We start from the raw sequence: 26,460 nt of genomic DNA on the forward strand, positions 1-26,460 counted from the left end.
CTGGGATAGCGTGGACAGCAGGCTTGTTGGGTTCTGAATGTCTAATGTAGATTTTCAGTTTCGTTGTTCTGTGTGGGACAATGACAATAAAGATTATCGTATCGTATTCACCTTGCATCATCTTGCGTCATCCTTACATAGATCACATCTCCCCCTTTCAGACGTACTAATACATAAGCTGGGAGTGTGGAAGAGGATTGAGGGTTTCCCATAGGCAACTGGTTGGCCACCCGACAGGCTCTCATGTTGTTTTTTTGCAGGTACTTCCCATTGACACATTAATTACAACATCTATAGAGCGCCTATATATCCAGTTGCTTTTCGAGGCCTGTCAATCTTTTTTTTTTAAAGATGATATTTATTAAAGTTTCAAAAAAGGTTACAAAAATAAGAAAAAGAAAAAAAAGAAAAGAAAAGAAAAGAAAAAATACAAAATACAGAAAAATAGAAACACTTAAAAACAACTCAATCTTTCCATGTCTTGTCTTTCATTTACTTGTTTTCCTGACCTCCTCACACCTCCCTTTTTTGTATTCCAGTTCAGTTAATTAATTCAACAAATCCTTTCCCTCTTTGTTTTTATCCTAATCCTTTAACTTAATATATTGTAACTTTAGATTCTCACCTGTTGACAATCCATTTTTACATACTCCTTTGTAACATTGCTGCTAAAACCACTTAACTTCATTCTGACATCATTCTAACATTCATTAATTTTGCAGTATTTCTGTAAATAGTCTTTAAATTTCTTCCAATCTTCTTCCACCGACTCTTCTCCCTGGTCTCGGATTCTGCCAGTCATTTCCGCCAGTTCCATGTAGTCCATCACCTTCATCTGCCATTCTTCCAGGGTGGGTAGATCTTGTGTCTTCCAGTACTTTGCAATAAGTATTCTTGCTGCTGTTGTAGCATACATAAAGAAAGTTCTATCCTTCTTTGGCACCAATTGGCCAACCATGCCCAGGAGAAAGGCCTCTGGTTTCTTCAGAAAGGTATATTTAAATACCTTTTTCATTTCATTATAGATCCTCTCCCAGAAAGCCTTAATCCTTGGGCACGTCCACCAAAGGTGAAAGAATGTGCCTTCAGTTTCTTTACATTTCCAACATTTATTATCGGGCAAATGATAGATTTTTGCAAGCTTGACTGGTGTCATGTACCACCTGTATATCATTTTCATAATATTCTCTCTTAAGGCATTACATGCCGTAAACTTCATACCTGTGGTCCATAACTGTTCCCAGTCAGCCATCATTATGTTATGTCCAACATCTTGTGCCCATTTAATCATAGCAGATTTCACCGTTTCATCCTGAATATTCCATTTCAACAGCAAGTTATACATCTTTGACAAAATCCTGGTTTTGGGTTCTAACAGTTCTGTTTCCAATTTTGATTTTTCCACCTGGAAGCCAATTTTCTTGTCCAAATTATATGCCTCCATTATCTGATAATAATGAAGCCAATCTCGCACTTTATTTTTTAGTTTTTCAAAACTCTGCAATTTCAATCTGTCTCCCTCTTGTTCCAAAATTTCCCAATATTTCGGCCATTTGGCCTCCATATTGAGCTTTTTCTGAGCCTTCGCTTCCATCGGTGACAACCACCTTGGGGTTTTATTTTCAAGTAGGTCCTTGTATCTTATCCAGACATTAAACAATGCTTTCCTGACAATATGATTTTTAAATGCTTTATGTGCTTTGACCTTATCATACCATAAATATGCATGCCATCCAAATACATTATTAAATCCTTCTAAATCCAAAATGTCTGTATTTTCAAGAAGCAGCCATTCTTTCAGCCAGCAAAAAGCTGCTGATTCATAATAAAGTTTAAGGTCTGGCAGGGCAGATCCACCTCTTTCCTTTGCATCTGTTAGTATTTTAAATTTTATTCTAGGCTTCTTGCCCTGCCAGACAAATCTAGAAATATCTCTCTGCCACTTCTTGAAGCAATCCATTTTATCCAAAATTTGCAATGTTTGAAACAGAAATAACATTCTAGGCAATACATTCATTTTTATCGCAGCAATACGGCCTAGCAGTGAAAGCTTCAAATTTGACCAGATTTCTAAATCTTTTTTCACTTCAGTCCAGCATTTTTCATAATTGTCTTTAAATAAATTCCCATTTTTAGCTGTCATGTTAATCCCCAGGTATTTCACTTTCTTAACCACTGTTAAACCTGTCTCATTCTGAAACCTCTCTCTCTCAATCTCTGTTAAATTTTTCTCTAACACCTTTGTTTTTAACTTATTTAGTTTAAATCCTGCAACCTGACCAAATTCTTAAATCAGTTCCAAAACTCTTTTAGTACTAGATTCTGGCTCCTGTAAAGTCAATACTAAGTCATCTGCAAATGCTCTCAATTTGTACTGTTTAGCTCCGACTTGTATACCTTTAACCAATTGGTCCCTTCTAATCATATTCAACAGGACCTCCAGGACCGATATAAAAAGCAGTGGGGAGATTGGGCAACCTTGTCGTGTCCCTTTTTCTATCTTAAATTCCTCCGTCACCACATTATTAACAATTAATTTAGCCTTTTGTTCTGAATAAATTGCACTTATACCATTTCCAAAGCCTTGACCTACCCCCATCCCCTGTAGATTCTTCTTCATAAAACTCCAAGAAATATTGTCAAAAGCTTTCTCCGCATCCACAAATATCAAAACTGCCTTGGTATTAATATTCACTTGTAATTTTTCTAAAATATTGATTATGTTTCTCATATTATCAGACAAGTGTCTACCCGGGAGAAAGCCTGCTTGGTCTTTATGAATCTCTTCCATTAACACTTTTTTTAGTCTTTTAGCCAGAATGTCTGCAAAAATTTTATAATCCACATTAAGCAGTGAAATGGGGCGGTAGTTCTTAAGCTGCGTCTTTTCAGTCTCTGTTTTCGGTATAAGTGTAATATACGCTTCTTTCCATGACTCTGGTGCCCTTTTCCCATCCATTATTTCATTACAGACTTCCTTTAAAGGTTGTACTAACCATTCTCTTAAAGATCTATAGTATCTGGAAGTCAGTCCATCCGGTCCTGGAGATTTACCTAATTGCATATTCTGAATGGCACCTTCTACCTCCTGTTCAGTTATTTTATAGTTCAGCATTAATTTATTTTCTTGAGAGATTTTTTGTAATCCATTTATTTTCAAAAATCGGTCTGCATCAATTTCTTTCTGTGGCCCTTGTGTATATAGTTGTTTAAAATACCTCTGGAAACAGTTTCTAATCTCAACTGGGTTCTGTATGTTCTTTCCTTCCACTTCCAAATTTATAATAGTATTTAGTTTTTGTCTTTTTTTCATTTGCCAAGCCAACAATTTCCCACATTTATTAGCCGACTCAAATGTCTTTTGTCTCATTTGTTTAATTTTCCATTCTATCTCCTGATTCATCATTTTCATGTATTGTACTTGATATAACTTTATTTCTCTCAAGATCTCTTGCGACTTTGGTTTTGCTCTCAATTTCTTTTCACTTTCCTTTATTTTCTCCAATATTTTATCCTTCTTCTCATTTTGAATTCTCTTCTTTATTGCATTCTGTTGTATCAAGAACCCTCTCATAACAGCTTTGCTTGCGTCCCAGATTACTCTTTTTTCAACAGTAGTGTTCATATTTGTCTCGAAATAGTCTCTCAAGGTTTTTTGGGCCTTCTTAGTCACTTCTTCATCTCTAAATAAGGTGTCATTCATCCTCCATCTGAGGGAGCCAGTTGGTGTTAGTTTCATCTCCATCTTCACGGCATTATGGTCGGAGCAGGTTTTTGGACAAATTTCCACTTTTCTTGTCTTTGGTGCCATTCTTCTAGTTACCCATATTTGGTCAATTCTTGTCCATGTCATTTTGGCTTCAGAGAAGAAGGTTCCCTCTCTAGCCAAGGGATTCTTTGTTCTCCAGATATCAACTAAGTCCAAGTTGTCTGTCATCTCAAAAAAGGTTTTCGGTAGTCTGCCATCCTTAGTGACTACCTGTCTTTGTGCCTTGTCCATATGTGTAGATACCACTCCATTCATATCTCCCATCAAAATCACATTATAGTCCAAATAGTCCATCAAGGTCTCATGCAACTTTTTAAAGAATTCAGATTTCCCCTCATTTGGTGCGTAAACTCCTACTATTAAAAATTTCTCTCCTTGTATTTGAATTTCAATTGCCACAAATCTTCCTTGGTCATCTTTAAATATAAATTTCGGTGATAGTCTTTCCTTTGCATAAATCACTACTCCTCTTTTTTTAACTTTATCCGATGAGATAAACTCCTGACCCAGTCTTTTATTGATCAATACTTTTCTATGTAGCCTTATCACATGTGTTTCCTGTAGACAAATCAAGTCCAATTGTTCCTTTTTTAATAAATGAAACACTCTTTTCCTTTTCTGGGGGGAGTTGAGACCATTACAATTCCAGCTTAATAGTTGCAGAGCCATGATGTAGTTACTTTACTTTTCCTCCAACTGCACCAAGTGCCTGTTCCTGCTCTGTCGGTGGTATCACCTTCTCTGGGCAGTCTTTTAATCCAAAAGGTAGTTTTGCTATGTCTAATATTCCTCTTTCTAGTGCTCTTAACTCTTCTCCAGATTCTTTCTGCAGGTCTTCTCCGTGGTCTTTCAAAAATCTTTCTTTGTCGTCCACTGATCTTATTTTTATCTTTCTTCCTTTGAAGCTAAAAGATAGGCCTTGGGGGAATTCCCACCTAAAGATGATTCTGTTGCTTCTCAACAGGGCAACCAAATCTCCATAACTGGACCTAAGGTCCAAAAGATATTTCGGAATGTCTTTAAATATCTCCACTTTTGACTGGTGTATTTCCAAAGTCTTCTGGAAGTGCAGACTCAAGATTTTGTCTCTCTCCTCTTTTGTTCGGCGGGTGATCAAACAGTCTCTCACCCTGTTCTTCTTCCCTCCTCTTCCCAGCCTGAAAGCACTCACTATCTTAAAGTCTTCCTTCTCCAAATCTGGGTTCCAAAAGTCTGCAAATTCCTGCATAAGAAAGTCAGTCAGATTGTCTTTCTCAAGTTCAGGTACGGCCCTGATCCTCAAATTCATTTGTTTCTCCTTCAATTCAATCATAGACAATATCGACCTATGGTCTTCAAGTTGCCTATGTATCGGTGGTATCTTCTCTTCTACAGCAGCTGTTATTTCCTTTGCTTCTTCAGCTGTCTTTCGGGTCAAAGTAGATTCCTGTAGCAATTTCTCAATAGTTTCTGTATTAGTATTTACCTTCTGTCCCAAATTGTTGATACTTGTAGTATTTTGATCAATTTTAATTGATGCTTCAGCTACTTGTTTACTTAGTTTTTCCAGAGATTCATTAATTTTGCCTAATGCCTGAGCTAAAACATCTTTGGATGCCATTCCTTTAGGTTTAGGTTGTACAAATGCAGCCCCTGATGATGCAGAGGGGCCAGATGTTGAAGCTCTTTGCTGCAGCCCAGCGTCTGGGCGGAAAGATCTACCAGACCTTGTTGTTTTTTCCTGCGGCAAATCTATCTTTTCTTTTCCATCTGCCATAACACTCTAGTTAAAGCCCAAGGTCAGTCCCACGGCCAGAATTTGTTTTGAAGTGAAAAATTCCCCTGGCCCAGTTGTTATTGTAACAATTTCAAACTTCCTCTAGGGGGACACAGTAGCAGTCAAAAGTTGTTGCCTTAAAATAAATAACCTTTTTTTTAATCCCCCAATTCACAAAATAGATGACAGTTTCAATTTCAGTTATTTTGCAGTTACTTTAAAACCAGGAGAAGCCAGCCAGAAACATTGTATCTCACTTGCAGAGTTAGCTGTCAAATTCACTATTCACTAACAGCGCATTCACAGTACGGCATTCTTATTGTCCATTGGCAGCCCATTCCCAGGTTTTAAGCGGTGGATTTTAGCTTCCTTTTCTCTCTTTTTGCAGGGTAATACAGTTCACACCTTTCCCCCCTCCTCTCCTGCAGCCAAGGGGGGAGATCGCTTGTTTTGATGTTAGAATTATAGTCCTTTTCAAGCGTCTTTCAAGGTTTTAGCTTACAAGTTCATTGCTTTACTCTATTTACAAAGAACGGAAGGCAGACTTCCTGTTTATGCCTCCCCGCTTCGGTATCAAATTACATCTTTGTTCTCCTTTATTTCCAAAATTAACCTACTCACGGGTAGTTGTTTTTGTGGCCAGATTGTCACAGGAAAAAGGTAGCGCTCTCCGGTAACGGCTGTGCGGCTTCGTTCCAGGGAAGAAGCAGTTGACTCTCAGCACCGCGCCGCTTCCCCGCTTCACTCCGGAGCCTGTAATTGGGCTCCTTTGCAGATTGGGGGGGCGCAAAAGGTGCCCGCCGAGTCCCACGGTCACAGGCTTCACCCGCCTGTGATTTTTTCAAGGGTCCCCACTTCGCCGTAGCGGAACAGACCCGTAGAGCCAGTCCCTCCGGATCAGAGGGAGTCCGCCATTACCGATGGCGCCACCCTGGAAGTCCTCGAGGCCTGTCACTCATAGAGCCATAGAATCCTAGAGCTGGAGAGGGCCTTGTAGGCTGTAAATCTAGAGAACCTCCATCAAATGGCTGCACAGTCTCTGCTTGAGGACTCACAGCCTTGAAGAACCCACCACCCCTCTAGGTACTTGGTTCCATTGCCAAACTGCTCTTACTGTCTATAAGTCTGGTGTAGAGAACCCTCTGTGTGTTTGGTTGTTTGTGTGAAGGCCTTTATGTGAAGTCAAGGTGCAACCTGCTGCCATCATCCCACTTCCCTCTCCCCCCAACTATGGTGATTTGAAAATTTTGGAAGTGGTGAAGACAGTGGAGGGAAATGAACAGTGGTGAGTGGATTTAGAGGGAATATGGAAAGGCCGTAGAGAACCATGTGAGGTTACATGTGTGGTTGACCACCAAAAATATATTGCCCAGAAATGGGCTAGGAATACACAAAAGCATGAAACTGTGTAGCTTTGGGCTTTGTTTTTGTGTAATTGGGTTGCTGCAGCATTTAGGGTAAATGGTTACCAAGAAAAAGTGACTGAAAAATTCTGGGTCTTTGGGAAAATAAAGGGGTCTCTTTTGTCAAAAGCAACTGTGAGAAACTTGGACCAAGTAATGCAAAATGCTTACGGCAACCACATAATTGATAGTATATGAGCAATGGTTCTCAGCCCATGCACGTAAGGTCCCAATGACGTGAAGGAAAGTTTGGCTGTTCTTGAGCCTGGAGCTATTTACTGAATTAAAGGCTATAAATATCTAATAGCGGGGAGGGGGCAGTGGGGGAATCATAAAGGTGATGAGTTTCCTACTGCAGTGCTTAGGGGAATCATAATGACTTGCATTTGCATAGCTGCCTCTGAAAATGTGCCACAGGTTTCTTCCTTAAGCAGTCGCTGTTCATTTTAAAGCCATTATGGCCTCATCGTGTACACCAGACATTATTAACAATTGTTATGTGCTATTATCGGAGGTATTAGATGATTCGTCTAGAGCCTGCTTGGAATGAGATAAAAGAAATATCAGTCACATGCTCTTCCAGCCCAGCTTCTATGTATACAAGACTGTATACACCTTGGGGGACATTTTCAGTACATATGGCCAAAAAACAAAATAAAACAAAAAGTCTTCTGAATGTTAATATTGTGAATGATCATGGCTGAGTCTTCCTGCAGAACTTTTCCAAAGCATGCCTAGCTGTAATACTGACAAACATTGGCATGGGGCACAGTTGCTGTGCCCCATCCCAGCATCCAGGACAGGTCAACTCATGCTACGGTCATAATGTAAAACAAAAAAGTAATCTTGATTTCCCTCAGAATTGGAACAGGCAAGGTATCATAGGACCATAATTTTGAATACGGGATTGAGCTACACTGCCGCAGGAATACCCAGTGTGGTGTCCTCTAGATGTTATTGGACTCTTATTTCCCATCATTCCTGACCATTGACCATGCTGGCTGGAGTCCAACAGCAAATGGAAGCACCATGTTGGTTACCCCTGCAGTCCCAGAATGTGGGATCCAACAGCAGGTACCAACAGTTGAACATCAGGATAGATAGATCTCACTTGGCTTAGGCACCAAATCCTATTAGCCTCTTGGAGTCAGTAGAACTATTATTCAGGAGAGATACAAGGATCACAAAACATTGTCTTCTCTTCATATATATGCATGCAGCATATTTACTACCAATTTGCCAGGGTGGAGTGTCAGATTTGGGATACCTGGGTTTAATTCTCACTAAGCCATGTAAGTTACTGGGTGTCCCTCAGTCTAACCTACTTCATAGGGTTGTGAAGAATGGATAGTGCTTATAAACCAGTGGTAGGAGAAATATATTGCATTCATTTTAATTTTTATTATTTCCTAAATTCGTATATTGCCCTTCATCTGTAGATATCAGGGTGGTTCACAGCATAAAAATGCAAGACGAAAACATAAAATACAAAATAAAAACAAGAACAAAACAATAACCCTCCTCTTCCACATTAAAAAGGGTATAGGATGTTAATCAGCCACAGGCCTGGTTGAAGAGGAACATTTTTGCCGAAGGTACTACCCCTCCCTCAACACTCTAAACAACCAACTGGTAAGACAGCCAACTGGTTTAACTCAGTTTCCTTTGTTCATTATGTTACTCATATGAGAAAAATGACGTAACTCCCATGCATGTTACACTTACCGGTAATTATGTGGAGGGAGGCTAGGATACATATATAATTCACAATAATTAATCAGATTTTGCTAATGTGTAATGAACTAATAATAATAATAGAAAATCCAGGTTCTGTTACATTAGATTAACTTCCTCATTCCAATAACATTTAGCTGGTTCTCAGAAATAAACATCTTAAGGCAGCAGCCCTATGTACATATTCTCATCTTCGCTGATTGATTTGTTGCCTTCTAAGCAACCATCTCAAGGCAATTTTACACTGAAGATAATTAAAAGCAGTTAAAAACACAAAAACAACAAATACATTTAAAACAAGACTAAAAGCACAGAAAGTAGACCCTTGTGGTAAAGACCCATTTATATAGTTGGGAAAATATCATGTGAAAGGGAGAGGTCAGGACGCTAGCCATTATTTGTTATGTACCTTCAATAGCTGAATGCAGAGCAAAGTTTGATGATCAAGACTTTTCTCCTCACCATATCTCTAATACCTCTTCAGAAAATACTGGGCTTCCGTAGGTGAGCTGTTTATTGAACATTTATTCTGATCTGCTTTCACAGAAGTAAGATCATTGAGACTTTATTCTGACTTGTTTGTGGGGAGGTTATATGACAATGAGCATTCATCCCAATTTCCTTAGTGAGTATTTTTTGAATGTCTTCTTCTTAATCATTTGTCCATACCATATTTTTCACTGCATTTCACTGTTGCATCAAAAAGTAAATAGATTGATAGATGATAGATAGATATATAGATAGATAGATGATAGGGATTTTAGGGTGACAGAGTTCTTTGAACTATGAAAATCTCAATTTCCAAGACGCACTCGAATTCCTCCCATCAAGTGATCTGGAGGCTATAGGGGCGGGGGGATGAATTCCAGTTACTTGAAGTAAGATTTGATGTAAGATCTGATGCATTTTGGAAGAATCCTTCCTCATGAGGTGCATAAACCAGTTTCTTTCTTTCTTTCTTTAATAATAATAAAAATAAAAATAATACAATTTTATTTATATCCCCCCCTCCCCAGCCGAAGCCAGGCTCAAAGCAGCTAACAACAGTAAAATGATACAACATTCTAAAATCATTTCATTATAAAATCAGTTCAAATCAGATTAATAGCAATCATTGGGCTAGAGTTCTGTGAGGATTGCCAAAGGAGGGGGTCAGGCCTGTGCCCTGGCCAAAGGCCTGGTGGAACAGCTCTGTCTTGCAGACCCTGCAGAAAGATGTCAAGTCCTGCAGGGCCCTAGTCTCTTGTGACAGGGCGTTCCACCAGATCAGAGCCACAGCCGAAAAAGCCCTGGCTCTGGTTGAGGCCAGCCTAACCTCTCTGTGGCCTGGGACCTCCAAGATGTTTTTGTTTGAAAACATCTTTCTTTCTTTCCTGCCAGTCATGCTTTCCCACTTCTGTGGTTCATAGAGTCAAAACTCGAGAGCTGGAAGGGACTTCAACCCCCTGCAATGTAGGGGACTCAAAGTGGTTGTTCTGTGAATGCCTCACTGCTTTATGAAGAAGGTGGAATAGTCTACTTTTCTTCTGCCATTCACTGTTAAAATACACACACACACACACACACACACACACCCCGGGACCTGCTTGACATCAAACTTCTCTACAACACCGAAATGACTGACATGGAATATGAATTTGTAGGTTGTAGAATCTAGCAGGATGATGCTATTTACAATATAGCACAAAGCTCCTAGCACTCAGACCCAGCATAGTGATAGAGGACCAGAATCTGGAATCTGTTGCATGCAGCCTCTCTTGTTATCATCATGTCCTTAGAATAACTTGCTTTCCTCTGTCCACAGTGCCTACACAGAACCTTACAAGGTGTGCCCTATCTCTGTGATTCCTATTGAAGACGTCACATCAGATGAGGAACAGAAAAGTTCTGGAGATGAGGATGGGAACCAGGGAGAGTCCAACCTCCTCCATAAGGTAAAACACCATTTTTAAAGGTGTGTGTGTGTGTGTGTGTATGTGTGTGTGTGTGTGTGTGTGTGTGTGTAAATAAAATTTTGGAGGCAGGTCTTGCAACAAATCCAATAGATCTTGTGAGGTGTCTTGAGCCATTTCTGCAATAGATTCCACCCCTGCCCCTGCTCACTGACTGGATTCAGCTACTACCTGCAGGATACCAACAACATACAATGACCCCCCCCCCATCACATTTGTCTGAACTTGCAGCCAAGATCAATGATCAAGTGGGGTGTCAGTATTACATGGGTGGTCAGAAGACGCACTGGACATATATTTATTCCTGAAAGTGTCCTTCCCATTATAAGCAGTCTCGTACTCTATCGTACTCTCAGTTCTGCCCAAAACAGGACTGTGAAAGTAACTGACAACTGACATCCCCTGAGGCAAAGCTGGACTCCTGGGAGCTGCCATCTGGCCTGCACAACACCACAGGTACCAGCTCAAGGCCTCTATTCATCCACTTGCCAGAAACAGGTATTTTAGATAGAAAGGCAGATGTATACATGAAGGAGGCAAGATAAGGAAGAAGCCTTCTTGATTGTCCTGCCTGCTCAGACTCTCCAAGTGTCCCTATTTTCCAGGGACGTCCCTGATTTAGAGAAGCCATCCTAGTGTCTGATTTTATCCCAGAATGTCCCACTTTTCCTTAGGATGTCCCTATTTTCATTGGAAAAATGTTGGAGGGTATGGAGCTATCCAACTCCTGAGCCATCTGAAGGCAATCCTGCATAGGGAAGGGTTTTTTTTTTAAAAAAAAAGTTTAATGTTTTATTATGTGTTTATGTATGTTGGAAGCTGCCCAGGGTGGCTGGGGCAACCCAATAAGAAGTGTGGGGTATAAATAGTAAAATTTTCATTTTGGAATGGGACGTCCCTATTTTCCTCAGAGAAATGTTGGAGGGTATAGGTGCCCCCTCCTTTCTTTCCCACTTGCTCTTCCACTCATGCCCGCTTTTTATTTCTTTGTCTTCACTATGTGGCCTGCAAAAAGTTAAGATTGCAATAAAACATATTGTAAAAGCTGATGGTTTAAAACACCATTGTATAAAAGAACAGTATAAAAGCCATTGCGAGCAATAAAACAAAGTAGAATGAGAACAATGTAAAGATGTTTTTTTTTATAAAAAAAAAAAGCCTAGGAAAATAAAATGCTTCTGCTTGGCACTTTAATGAAATCTGAATAGGGGCAAAGTGAGCCTTCCTGGGAAGAGCATTTCACAGCCAGGGTGCCACTACTGAGTAGGCTGTCAGATGGCTGACATACAGAGAGAATAAAGGGGAAGCATTTGTAAAGTGCCCCTGCCATTTTAATTTTGATCTCCCTTTGTTGCATTCAGTCCAGTTACGGAATCATTTTGAAAGCAAGATATTGCTGAAACATTTGATGCTGAATGAAAATTAGCTGCAGATGTTGGAAGTTTGAGTCTTATGCCTGGGCCAAATATATGACTGTTCTGCTTTAGGCAAAGGCAGCAGTTCAACGTGAGTCAAAATACAATTTTCTGCAGTGAAAAGGAACCAGGAAAACAGAAATTAGTTCATTGTTAGGCTGAGGTTTCAGGTAGTTGGCAGGGCCAGCCTTTCCTTTAGGCACAAGGTGGTGCCCTTCAGATATTATTAGACTCCCATCAGTCCCATACAGCAAGTCAAATGGCCATGGATGTTCAGTAACACCCAGAAGGTATTAGGTTGGCTATCCCTGCATTAGAAGAGTGAGGCAGCCACTTCAGACAACAGATTCTAGACTGAGGAGCAATGGCAGCAGCCTCCTGGCCATTCCTTCTGAGCCCTGCTTAGGCATTCCTCGGTTTTAGAAGACAGAGCTGTGTGCATCAGGCACAGAGCCAGCCCTGTACCCCCCGAGCTAGCCTGCTGCCCACAAGTGTGGTGAAGGTTGCTGTCCCATTGCTGATATAGAAGTAAGATTCAGCTGCATGTCCAGATGGCATTCCAGGCTATCCGACAGAGTGGCCTCCCTCAGGCAGCAAAATGTCTTATTTAACTATTTATGTCAGGCGTTATTAAAAAAAGGATAGCAGAGAATAGGAGCGCCTCACCATCTTTTCCATTAAACTGCTGATCAACAATCGAAGAACACCCCCTTCATTGCTCATGGGTGCTATGCTCCCTATCAATTGCTCACAATGTGAGATCACCTTAGGCTTTCACCCTGAAGACTCTTGCAGTGTCAGTCACTGCTGGAGGAGAAAGCTGCCCAGACACTGTCATTCGCTAGTCCAGTATTTATGTGTCTGTCTGGAGACAGCATCCCCTAAGTTATGGACATGGATTGGAAAATACTGGAGAAATGCTGGTCAGTGTGATAATTCTGTCCCGAGATCTGTAGATGAAGGGCGGTATACAAATTTTCACCACCACCACCACCACAAATTTTCTGACACTTCCTCCTAGACCTTTCAGTTCTTAAGAATTACTGATAAAATTTAGCATTCTCTAAATTCCCAAGATGAATGCTGTCAGAGACACTCCTGACAGGATTGAACAAGAAGGATGGCATGTCACTGATACCATAACGTAGCACTTGTCATAGTTGGTAATGTATTACGACTTTCTGAAGCTTTCACACAAAAAACTCTCAGCCCTCTGAGAGAATTTTAGGCTTCCGTCCCATATATACTTAGCTCAGAAAAGGTTCCATTGAACTAAGTGGAACTTCCTTCTGCATTCACATGTAAAGAAGGATTGCAATATTAGCCATTTTATCAAAAAGCCATGTCTGAGTGATGAAGTGCAAGTAAATAATCTAAGTACCCAGCAAAAGTACTGTCTCTCCCTTGTTGGGAAATCCTTAGCGCAAGATGAAGTAGTTGTAAAACAAGAGCAAATTTCAGTGCACTGTCACTTAGAGAGAATTGGCAGACTTCAGTAGGTTTGGATGCCAAAAATAGTACCAAGGATTTGGAAGTGAGCTAATCTTGTGAAAACAGTATTTGGGCTGGTCTGGAAGCAAGAGTAAGTTTTTGGTTTTCTTTTTTAATGTTTTGCTTGTTAGTCTATGGTTTCCATCTCCCAGGGGAAAATCAGTCTGAATAAAGGCATGAGATCACCTAGCAGATAAGATCTATGGTTTTATCCAGAAAGTGTTCTTTTTTTTTATTAACAGTGCTTCTACTGAGGGTGGGAAGGATCTGCTATACAAGAGATTCTTGCTCTTCAGTTTTGTGAGCTTAGATTCCCTTATGTCTCTGCATGTAATTTTATACTGGTTAGAATGGGGCTGTTAAAAATAAAAACAACTAAGCATATATACTAAAAGTAGCCAAAGGCATAATCAGGTGAAACTTGATTTCGTCTCACTGAATGGGAGAGACTTAAGCACCATCCCTTAAATTTGGCTGAATAGTGCCTTCGTGTTTTCATAGAATCACTACACTGTTCCAAAGTAACAGCCACTTCTGAGTATGCCATCCTAGGCATGACCTCTCTGCAAATTTGGGGACATAATTTGGCTCTTGACCACACTTTAAAAAACAAAGAAACACCCAACATTATTAGCAGGGGTGGAGGAAGGGGGGCGGGCTGCCCCAGGTGTCACCATGGAGGGGGTGACAAAATGCCAGGCACCACTCACTGTGGGGCCTGCGCCTAAGCTATGCGTCTCTCCTGGGAGTGATGTGGTGGCTTGGGCGCCCGCATCCTCTGCACTGCCCCCAAATGGTCCGTCCGCTGCCTCCCCCTTAGCTGTAGGGCGGCTGAGTGGGAGGAGGCAGGCAGACTCCTCAGAGGCCCCATGGAGTGTCCTGCCCCGGCTGGCCCCGCCCCTAGGTGCAGGGCACGTGTGCCACCCCAGGTGCCCGATTGGCTTGCTCTGCCGCTGATTCTTAGTCTGGAGTGTACATTTGGGTTACATCTTGTGGATCTCTGCTCTTCTGAGCTAACCTCTTTGAAATGAAGCACGCAGCATACCATTGTTATGTTTAAAGGCAGCTAATACATACATACATACAGTGGTACCTCGGGTTACATGCGCTTCAGGTTTCATACTCTTCAGGTTACAGACTCCGCTAACCCAGAAATATTACCTCAGGTTAAGAACTTTGCTTCAGGATGAGAACAGAAATCGTGCTCCAGCGGCGCAGCAGCAGCGGGAGGCCCCATTAGCTAAAGTGGTGCTTCAGGTTAAGAACAGTTTCAGGTTAAGAACGGACCTCCGGAATGAATTAAGTACTTAACCCGAGGTACCACTGTACAAGCAAAGAACGAAATATTTCCCCCTGTGGTATAAAACAGCAGATTGCAGGGAGCAGTTTTGATCCCAGACCTGATGCCGGGGGAAGGATTGGGCCCCCTCTCATTTTGCAGCCCCATCACTCCAATCAACCTGGCAAATTCGTGCAGAACATTTTTGTTTTTTAAAAAGAAGGAATCTTCTGGGACATCCAGAACGTCATGGATTTCCCCCATAATAATATGTAGTTTGTCTTATATAATATGTAGTGTGTGTGTCCCCTCCATCCCACCCCCAGAGTCACATTGTATTCTAGGGGAGGTTTTTTGTTTAAAACTGGATCTTCTTAACAAGGTTGGATCCATGGGGGAGAGGGGGAATCCCTGGCAGCTGGTGTTGGACTAGCAAATTTCCAACAGGATGCTGTCATTTTTTAAAATTGCCCTGCTACTCCTTGGAGAAGGGGGTGCCCTTCACATAGACCCCTATAGCTGAGTTTTACCCAGCTAAAAACTACCTAAGAGGCCATTCTTCACATGTGTGTCTTTTTATATATATTTATTCCATTGCTCTGAGCAAAGGTGACCTTGCCTTTTTCCAGCTTGTTCAAGAAAAAGCTTGCTGGAAGCAAGCATCAGATTGGGGCACAAAAACACCTCCTTTCCCTGAAATCCTCATTAAATTACCATTTCAGCCTGAGATAAGGAGAGCCCTTTGCAGGAGGGCTGCCTCATCATTTCAGGTGCCAAGCACATGGACAATAGTAACCAGGGGCAAGCTATACCTACTCCTTGCATGCAGTCAATGGCACAAATCACCCCCAACTAAGCAGCAAACATCTGAGCTTAGTTTGGTCCAACAAGTGACAGGTTCTTATCCTCAGTGAACAGGGAAGGCGTAAACCGGCATGGCTGCTCCATTGTATCTGGGAGAAAATAGATGCATACATTTGTACGAGCAGCTGAAAATTATATATGGAAAGCAAAACGATTTCACGGTAAAGATTAAAGCGGATTAATGTGATCTCAGCAGTAATGCTAATGTTTATAAAGACAAAACTCAGGATACAGATGTTTAAAGGTCATAATAGAGGCAATTAAGCGTGATTTTGGATTTATAGAAAGTCGTTTGCAGCTGTAGGATGGTCCTGCCTGCCATTTACTCTCAGTGCAGGAGAAATAAAAAAAGTCACATTCATTATACTTAACTGCTGCCTGGGGTTTCAATGCAAAAAGTTAATGTGAAATGTGGAGCTAGGAGCAGCACATGTTTTCCCTTGTATGTCTACTCAGCTTGATTCTTCTCCAAGGGGAAGCCCCATTTATGTTAAGAGTAAAAAAATAAAAAATTAAAGGGGGGAGCATTAAGATCCTTCCCTGTGTGTCTCTCTATACCCGTTTGAGTATATTGTAGACACACAAATGGTTTCAGTGGGGTAACTATCACCTACAAGCACGAGAAATTTCTCACCCTCAGGGACCCCTAGGCGTTAGAGAGCTGTATATGACTTGCACATTCCATTTCGGTTTTACTCATATAATCTACAAACCCCATAAACATACTTCCGAAACATGGAGCTTTGTTAATTCAAGGCCTTCAGCAAAGGCTGCTCTGTTTGAACAAAAGACTGTGGGAAGCCTACCGTAAATTCAGATCAGCACCTGTATACAGGGCCGGATTTAGGTTTGATGAGGCTCTAAGCTACTGAAGGTAATGGGGCCCTTTATATGTCTAGCTGTCCTTTGTCAACAACAAATTGCCGCTGTTTTTTGTGTTGAAAATATGCTATATGGTCATTTCTGGACCTAATAGGTATCTAAAGCCATTTGCACATGACAAAATATGTATTTTACCAAAGTTTATTTTTTTTTATCTTATATTTTGGAAATGTGCGTCCAGGTTTTTTTTCCTTTAATTTTTTTGGGAGCCCCCAAGAGAGTGGGGCCCTAAGCTATAGCTTGTTTAGCTTATACGTAAATCCAGCACTGTCTGTATAGGTAGACCTCATCTTACTTGGGGGGTTACATTCCTGGCTTTCACATGTATAAGTAAAATCACGTAAAACCTGGGAAGGGCCCCACGCAACCATCTCTACCTGTCCAAAACTGGCGCTGAGCACACCTTTCCCTCCACCCTGCCCCACGAGGCAGAGACCCAGCTTTGGAAAGGTTGTATGTGGGCTTCCTTGAGGGCTCCCCCAAGATCTCAGATGACCCTTCCTGGGGTGGGGGGTTCTTGCTCTCCTGCCCTGTTTTGTTGTTGTTTAGTCGTGTCCGACTCTTCGTGACCCCATGGACCAGAGCACACCAGGCACTCCTGTCTTCCACTATCTCCCGCAGTTTGGTCAAACTCATGCTGATAGCTTTGAGAACACTGTTCAACCATCTCGTCCTCTGCCGTCCCCGTCTCCTTGTGCCCTCCATCTTTCCCAACATCAGGGTCTTTTCCAGGGAGTCTTCTCTTCTCATGAGGTGGCCAAAGTATTGGAGCCTCAGCTTCAGTTTTATTTATTTCTAAATTTTCAGTGATCCACATGAAGCTGCAATTACGTACATGAACTTAATGTAAGATGCAACCTGTCTGTACCTTTATGTACCAGTTAATCAACTTTTTGGGGAGGTGCATGCCTTCTCCTCTTCTTCCGCCACATCCCTCACCACAGCTCCCAGTGCGTCTTCCACACACACACACACCCCACTTTGCTGAAGGCGGTGGGGGAACAAAAGGAGGCCAGAGAGTCCACAGCAGGTGGCAACAGAGAAAGCTGCAGCAGGGAGCAATGCACTCTCTGAGGCCAGATCTGCCACCTGAGGCTACTGCCGCACCTCACCTCATGGGTGGGCCGTCCCTGGGCAAGGTCTGCATGTAGGTTCCCACTATTATTGAGAATCCTGATTACTGTATTTTCCCGTCTATAAGATGCCCCCATGTATAAGACAACCCCCATTTTTGGGGACTCCGATTTAAGAAAATGGGGGAGATGGCCCCCATGTATAAGATGCCCCCAAATTTTGGACATTATTTTTTAGGGGGGGAAACCTAGTCTTACACACGGAAAAATATGGTATGTAGAGGTCTTGGCAGTAGCAGGGCCAGGGTCAGCAGACGCAAGTCTGCTGTCCCCTCATGTCCTGTACATTTTAATCCATGTGCTACCCATGTGCACCTCAAATCATATCATTTCTACTTCTCTCTGCTAGGGGGGAAAATAGATACTGGCCCTTATTATCTGCACGCTCATTTACCTATACTAATTAATTTAAATGCATGTTGATCTGCAATTGCTGTCCTCCTAGCGCTGAGGCCAAACTGTTTAATGGGCTTAGAGACAAAAGAAATAAAATAAACCCAGCGAGGCTAATTTAAAACTTGCCAAGTGGCAATTCTCTTGCCGTTCTTTTAAACCACTCTTAGTCCACCTCCCAAGGAAAGCTTTGAAAATGCTGCTGTAGGGTTTCTTAATAAAGTCTTGAAAATGCAAGAACAGGCTCCCTTTCGCAACTTCTCCTGTCTCTCTACAGGGAAAGGCAGTCAACATCTTATCTGCTGTGTTGGCTTCAAATTTGGAAAAGTCTTTACAATGCGACGAGCTGGTGCCAAATATTTTAAAAATAAAACCTGAGACTAGTGTCCCCTCTTGGTGGGTCCTTCTGTCTAGGAAGGAAAACCTCTACATTTTAGAAAACCTTAATATACCTGTGTGCAACAACGGTTTAACAGGCATAGTGGGGTCTTCAGAATTTCACATCTTTGATACGTGGTTGTCAGTGGGAATGAGACACCATCACCCCCACCCTGCCCTAGTGAGTTGCCAGAAATGTATGGCAACAACACAGAGCAAGGGACAGGATGGTGAACAATTGCAGCATGCAGAACAGATCTGTCTGCAAATAGAGGAAATAGCAGGCTAGGCCACAGAGATTTTGCAGAGAGCCAAGCAGCAACAGCCTCACTGTTGCAGCACGTCAAATTGTCTTTGCCGCTTCTTATCTTTCTACTGGGTGGGATTGGTTTCCAGGCTCCATTAATCATTCTGTTTTGCAAACCTTTAACCTTCGTATAATGAAGCAAGCCCACATACTTAAAAAAAATCCAAAAAAGAAAACCTCGAGCATAAGCCACGTATTTGGGGAGTGACTGTTTTGCGTCCCTTTAAGGAAGAGACAGATTTAGAAAGCTTCTCTCCCCCTACTCCGCCCCACAAAGAGGATGTGTATAATTAAACAGATTCCCCAGGAGATGGTGTGATATACCTCCCTCCAAGAAGGGAGCAGGAGACATAATTTTCCAGTTTGCATTTTTTAATTTTTAACTTTGAGGCACATAGATTTTAGGTTCAACTGACCCTTCTGTGATTCAGCACTATTGTCCTGATATTATTTACCATCCTGTATTGCCACCGTGAACTAATTCTCGGAGTGGGATTGAACGAACTAGTCTTGCAAGATGAAGCCCTTCAAGGACTTCCACCAGCACAACAGGGCCTGCACTGGCAGAACAATTGCCATAGCACCATGTTGAATTCTACTTGTTTCATAGCCTAAATGGTGCCACCAGTGGATAGCAGACTTGGGGTAATGGCACCCAGAGAAATAATGCCACCACTGTCCTACTGTGATATCTAGAGTGGTAGAGCAGGTACAAAGGTCAGTGGAAATACTGCAGGTATTGGCTCACCAGCATTATATGCCTTCTCCCATTACAATAAAACAAGAAACTTCTGGAGATTTGTCACCTGCCACTTTTGACTCCAAACCCACACGAATAGCAAATTTCCTATATGCAGAGTAGGTTGGTTGCATGTCTTTTTATAAAACACAGGCCTCTAATATTTGTCCAGTGACCCCCAAATCAAAGTGCTGGACTCCTTTGGGGTCAGAAGAGGCATTGAGGCCAATGGTAGTGGCAGGGTTACCTTTGCCTTGAAATCTAGCATTCTCATCACCTCTTTTGGATTCAGTGGCAAGAAAAACTACACTGAAGCGTATTTCTTCCAGAAATTTGCTCAGTCTTGGCTTTAACTCCTCTGGAATTGAAGGGTTTCCCAAACTGTCCTGCTGCCCAATATAAACTTACAGGTTTGGGAAGTCTCTCTCTCTCCCCCCCCCCCCCCATCCTGCTATAACTTGGCTAAGTACTGGTCCTATATTTGATTGCAGGACTGGACACAGGACTGTCTTAAGCATATGCGGCGCCGGGGTGCACAGATCCACCCAGCGCCCCCGTCCCAGGTTGCCCCGTCCCAGGTGTGCAGGAGGGCAGAGCCGGCCGGCCGCCTCAGCATCTTGCTGTCTCGGTTGCCTCCGAACTCATGGTACAGAGCTGCCTGTAGCAGAAGAGCCCGCCACGGCGCTCCGACCGACAGACGCGCTCTTCCCCTGACTCAACTCTTGGGCCCCAGACTCTCAGCCTGGTGCCCCTGAGAGCCCTGCGCCCAGGTGCCCCGCACCCCTAGCACCTATGGGTAAGATGGCCCTGACTGAACAGTTTACATCTTTCTGTAAGGCTTTTAGATTCCCAAAGAATGCTTTAACCTTCTTATTTTCCATCATGCATATATCAGGTCTATTAAACCAAAAAGGCAACTGGAACAGGCTGGTTTAAAGCATTGCACTGTTTCAGAATTGCAAGCCGCCTCCCTAGCATGTACATCATCTTTAGGCGAGTGACAGTAACTCTCAGAGGCAGAGCACTTGCCTTGCATGCTGGAGCTTTGATCTTTGGTACCTCCAGGTAGCAGGTGGTGGGAAAGAGCTTTGCCTGGAACCCTAGAAGACTGTTGCCCATCAGAGGAGGTGGGCACAGTTAGCCTGACCTAATGTAGCTTTCCAGGTTCTTATCAAATCAGTAAGCAGCTGAAAATAGTAGCTGCCTCAGACATGGCTACCTGGAACGGGCTGGAATAGGAAAACAGGAAGCTGTGTCACCAGTGAGCTAAGGCTCTCCTGTCCCAAGAATGATGAACGGATGTTATCCATAAAAGTGCCTGTACTAGAAAGGGTAAGCACCTCATGAATGAATGAAGAGCTGCTTGCAAAGCGTTAATGGCCTCCTGAAACACATTTGCTCTGGCTAATGCTTCACATCAGGCCCTAGCCTGCATTTCCTTGATATTTATCCTGTTATTCATGCCTTTGGCAGACAGTGGCACAATATCAATAAGACACATGCGTTTCATATATAGGGCCAAGACTCTGTTTTAGCCATGCTGTCTGTGCCTTTTCCTGTCTTATCTGCTTGGGGTGTCACCTGAGCATACAGAGATGAAGACAAAGGGAAGGGGAAAACAGCCTTGAGAGGGACGTTGTGCTGGCTGACACAGGCATGTAGTTTCAACCACATGCTTCTCTCATATGACATTAGCTCGTATGAAGAGATTTAGGCACACTTAAGCCTGTTTTATACTCAAACGCTTCTGGTTCTAACTAAATGTAAATAGGACTTGGTCTAAGAGAGTATAAATTTCTAGTTGCAAGTTATGTTTCTCTATGAACCAACTGATGTTTTGGTGGTTGTTCAATGTATTCGACAGTGCAGTTTTGACTTCACAAAGGTATCTCGTGCATTCATGGCTATGCCATTTACTGAAACTTAAACCTTTTTAAATAATATTTTATTTTAGAAAGGCTGAGCACTCTCTTGCTTCTGAAATCCTTTCAAAGAAGGTGGCTAACATAACAAAGTCTCCCCACCTCTTCTGAACTGGCTCCATCTTGAACCAATAATAACCAACCATTTTAACAGCAAATTCCAGAAGGGGAAGCTCTCCCCCTATCTTCAACTTTCCTCTTTCATCATAACTGCTGGTGAGGGGTCAGCAGGATTTTGACTTTTTGCAAACAAAACAACACAAAACAACACAAAACAACCTGTCATGGATAGCACATACCACCACCTCCCAATGTCTCACATTTTGCGCTTGTTCCTTTTAAACAATTCCCACCCCCTGGAAGTCTGGGTGTGTCACCTCCCCAATGCTAAAATCCACATCTCCTCTGATATTATATCACCACCACCAGTACTATTTTCCTTCTCTGTGGACTTATCTCCTTATCCCTTATTGGATTAATGGCACAGCCGTTGCAAATACCATGCTAAAGGTAAAAGTATTTGGAGGGATTGGGAATCTGGAAAGGCCCTTAGATCTTGAGAAAGATAAGGCTATTAAAAGCAACAGGGCTTGACTAGGCAAGAAGCCAGAACTTTGTGTCAAATCCATTGCTTCCCTCACCAAAGTTAACAGCAGGGGCTGGAGTCTCTGCAGCTACTGGGAAACACGAGTCTGGGAAGGAAGCGTACATTCAAAGCACTTACTGCTAGGCTAAAAAGCAAGCAGCTGGCAAAGTTCTCTAAAATGAAATGGCAGATCTTCATATTTTCACCACCGCTTGGGTTCAGTGTTAGGAACCTGATAGTTGAAGGACCTGAGCTCCCTACATCTCCCTGTTCCCAGAAGTCTGTCTCCGGACACTGTCGTCAATCTCAGAGTTCATTTCCTGGTTAAACAAACAGCAATTAAACAACACAAGACGGGGCAACGCCTAGAGACACTGTCTCAGAACTCGCCCTAGACAGGCCATGTGACACCAGGGGTACCAGTGTTTTGGCTTTTGGCTCAAGACAAATCAATCACTAATAGAATGGCTGACTGTGACAAACTGTATACAAGAAGAGAGAGGGGGCCTTGGTCAGTAGTGAAATATGCTCTGCTTCTTGGCATATCTGAGCCAAGCCCATCAGTAGAGGACGTGCCGAGTGGCCAGGGTGCATTTCAGGGCTTTCTGGCGCTGCTGTTTAGCAACTTCCTCTGTACCCAAGTGGATGTGTGCATTATTTATATACATGTGTGCCCTTCTCTGTCTGCCTGCCCATCACTCTTTCAAAAAAGCTTATGCCACTGTAGCATTTTGCGATGTTACTGGAGTCTGTTTATTTCCTTTTTAGTGGTCGTTTCCTTGACGTTTGGTGACACTGGCACCATCCCATCATCCCTAGCTAGCAGGACCAGTGATCAGGGATGATGGGAATTGTAGTCCAAAAACAGCTGGAGATCCAAGTTTGGGGAACCCTACCCTAGAGATTCTAGGGGCATACTATGTCTCACAAAAGCAAGGAATGTGGTGGCAATAACTTTACCCATCTTTTCCAGAGCTGACCCTCTGTATATGTTACAATAAATGTCATAAACTTAATTTGTTCTGTTATATAGAAAATTAAGAAATAGCTAGAACTCGGAACAAATTTTGTCTAAGAAGGGGCTCCTGTTCTTTCTGAAATTATCCATTTCTGCCTTCCTTCTTTGTTCCTTACGTATAGGGTAATAATCTATAGATAAATTAACCATGCTGTTTTAATAGATTATTTTGAGTTTCCCAATAGCTCTCAAATGTCACCCTTGCAGTAATTATCGTACGGAGAACCAGCTCCATGTGATCTTTAGAAATTAACATTCCTTGAAAAAGCAAATCAAAAGCGCAAAGCATAATTTATACACCATACTTTATATTTCCTGCAGTCATTCTCCTGTATGTCATCCCCTTGGATGTGTGTCTCACATATGGGAAAAGATGAACACCTAATCAACATTTTGCATTAAATGAATGAAATACCTTTTACATTCTCTTAGCAGACAGATGCTAGGTGGCCTATCAGTTGTGCCTGCTTGCCCCATATGGAAAAGATTAACCAACCTTTTCATATTAAATGGTTGAAATATCTTGTACATTCCTCTACCTGACAGATACTAAGATGGGGTGTATATGTTGTGTTGGTTTGTAGGTGTGTATTGAAGTTTAAGATTTGCCTCCACAGTACTTTGATGTTCTTAGACCACCAGGTCCAAAGAGTGTTCAGACTGAGAGGATTCTCTGTTATTTTACATTCTCTGTTATGGAGAATTTTTGACCTTTGTTTATTTTGTTTTGTACAGAAAGAAGGACAATCCAGAGCCCACCTCATTGCCCAGGAGCTAGTGTCTTCAGAAAAAGAGTAAGTCCACCAGCTAAAATTTGGTTTGCAGTAAGCTGGGCTGTGCATTGCGCATTGATTTATTCAGCAGTAGCTGGTTGACAATTAATAAAACTGTCTCTTTCCACAGATATGTGGAGATGCTCCGGCTGTTACATATGGTAAGTAAATCATTTTAATTGTCAAAACCTAATTGCTCTCTTACTTAGGTATAATTTAGGAGACAGAAAAGGCAGTTGAAGAGGCTGAGGTGAACTCTGTCAGGAGTGGCTTGTCATGCAGAAATGCTCATTGGACCATTGCAAAGGAATCTGTCTTGTGATAAAAGCTATCCTGCTCTGTATGTGCCAGACATGTAGACTCTCGAGTTCCTCTTAATTCGTAATAGAACTTTGACCGAACAGCTTGATAGGATGATTTGTCTAAAACGACATACTTTTTCTTGAAATCCATTTCATGGACAGAAGAGAAAGAAATTTGGAGGCATTGTATGAGTATTTCCTTACAACTTTGGGATGGGAAGAAGGAATAATTCTTTAGAGCTGCTTTCGTCAGCATGGGATGGCTCCAGCGAATTCTTCCCCTATCTCTGTGCAAACAAATATTTTGTATGGTTGAGAAATACAGTCAGCTCCCACTTGGATCTCAGACCTTTACAGTTCACAGGTCTCTTGTGGAGCCAAAAGCATAAATCATCTCTTAATCTAAAAGACATTTTCTCATTTTTGCACTAGTGGGGATTTCTTGTATGAATCATTTTGTGTGGGGAAAATTAATAATTACAAGGTCGAATAGCTCATTGTTAACCAATAAGTCAGTTAATTAACTGACCATTGCTGCAGTCCTAATCACACTTTCTAGGCTATAAGCCCCGTTGAGTTGATTGGGACTGCCTTCTGCATAGACAAGCTTAGAATTGCACTGTACGTAAATGTCATGGAGTTCGCACTGGAGATGGCATTCTGGGAAATAATGTGAGAATCTCTGTGAGGTCACCCTAAATACCAGTGTCTGGAACAAGCACCTATTAACCAGTGGCTAGGTGGTCTGGTAATGCTCTGGACTCCCTCAACCTGTTATCTTATCAACCATTCTGTGCAAAACAGTCCCCACCTGTTGTGGTGTAAGTCCTTCTGGTGGAAAGTCTGTGTCTGAGCTGATGATATTCACCACTCACTTCCTTCACTTCTGCCTTGTTTAATTCACGAACTTTCCAGAAATCTTTGTGTAATATGGGGTTGACCAGATGTCACATAGCTCAAGAAGGGGAGGGGAGAGATATAGGCTAGAAGAGCATGCTACTCATTTCCCACTGCCAGGGATGTCAGCTGACTGTTTCATTTTTCTCCCTTTTCACGTACTTCTTACACGATACTTTTCTCCAATCAACATTGCTGTTAGGGCTTGTCCTGGGCTTAAGAGCCTGTGATTGATATGCAGGGGAAAGTGATGTTAAAAAAGCCTCATCTGCTTTTTATTTTTTCCATTGTTGGCTTGGTCTGTCTCAAGAGACAATGGAGTGTGCATCCAGGGGTGAAGTCAAACTGCTGCATTAGCAGCACCGAAGTGAGCTCCTCAGGGTGCATGCCTGGGCAGTGTGTATGGAGGTCCTGGGCTGCTCAGACCACAAGACCCCCTTCTTGGCCTCACTGATGTGGCCCAAAGGAAACCACATCCTGCTTGGCTGCAGGAGCTGCTGGAAGGAGGCGTACAAGACGCCATCCAACTGTTTTAGGAACACTGCTCTGGATTTGTGTAGGCAGGGTATGCTTCTGACAATATTCTGCAAGGCAGCAGAGGTCTAGGATCAGAGTTTTCTTTCTGCTAGATGGGCTACCTTCCCAAGTGGATGAGCCCCATCTGCCCCTCACTGCAGAAACCGCCTTCTATGACCATTGGACCCATTTTTGTCTCGTCTACTCCATCTGCTGGAGCCTGTCTTTGCATGCAGGGGATGTCCCTAACTCACTGAGGGTTTGATACCCATTGGCTACCTTCATCTGTTTTAGCTGGCCAGTCAAAGCTGTTTCCCGGGGTATGGCCACTGTCGCATGCTGACAGTTTCTAGGAGCCACAGGTGAAAGCTGAGTGCAGGGTGAGAACCAAAGGTGGACAAAATATCCCAGAAGGAGCATGAAATGAAATGTTCCCCCACCAAAGGTGCTACCCCTTTCCTCACCCCATACACCACAATTTAATTCATATTAAGAACACAGAAGCACAGGAACACATTTTCTGAGAATTCTCCAGAAAAATAATCTCTCAAAGGACCTGTTGATGGTATTTTACCATTGTACTGTTGAGAGTGTATTAACTTATGGTCTGTGTGTGTGGTTTGGGAGCTGCACAGTCAGGGGGAAAACAATGCTGTCCAGGGTTGTAAAGACTGTGGAGAGAATAATTGGGTGCACTCTTCCCACCTTGGATCAAATCTATGCTTCCAGGTGTCATAAGAAAGCTGCAGAGATAGTGCAGGATAGTTCGCACCCCGGAAATGATCTCTTTCAGATTCTGCCTTCTGGAAGAAAGTACAGGGTTATAAAGACTAGGACTAGCCGCCTAAGAAATAGTTTCTATTCAAATGTGATATCCAGGCTGGGATAGCTGGGATAGCAGGCTTGTTGGTTTTTGAATGTCTGATGTAGATTTTTTCAATATCGTTTTTC

General features: G+C 42.4%; 1 protein-coding gene across 5 annotated transcripts in view; it reads left to right on the forward strand.

Annotated features, from left to right (window-relative positions):
* Positions 1 to 26,460, forward strand: part of FGD5 (FYVE, RhoGEF and PH domain containing 5) — a 134,483-nt gene that overhangs the window by 47,643 nt on the left and 60,380 nt on the right. For all 5 annotated transcript variants that reach the window (XR_013982981.1, XM_080995517.1, XM_080995518.1 and 2 more), the window contains exons 3-5: positions 10,467 to 10,596; positions 23,757 to 23,815; positions 23,925 to 23,955. Coding sequence is in view for 4 of the 5 variants with exons in the window: in XM_080995517.1 (XP_080851643.1) it covers positions 10,467 to 10,596; positions 23,757 to 23,815; positions 23,925 to 23,955 (220 nt within the window). In the remaining variant the exon portion in view is untranslated. The remainder of the gene's footprint in view (positions 1 to 10,466; positions 10,597 to 23,756; positions 23,816 to 23,924; positions 23,956 to 26,460) is intronic.

This window comes from Podarcis pityusensis, assembly GCF_964106645.2.
Source record: "Podarcis pityusensis genome assembly, chromosome: 2".
In the NCBI taxonomy this organism is placed as follows: Eukaryota; Metazoa; Chordata; class Lepidosauria; order Squamata; family Lacertidae; genus Podarcis; species Podarcis pityusensis.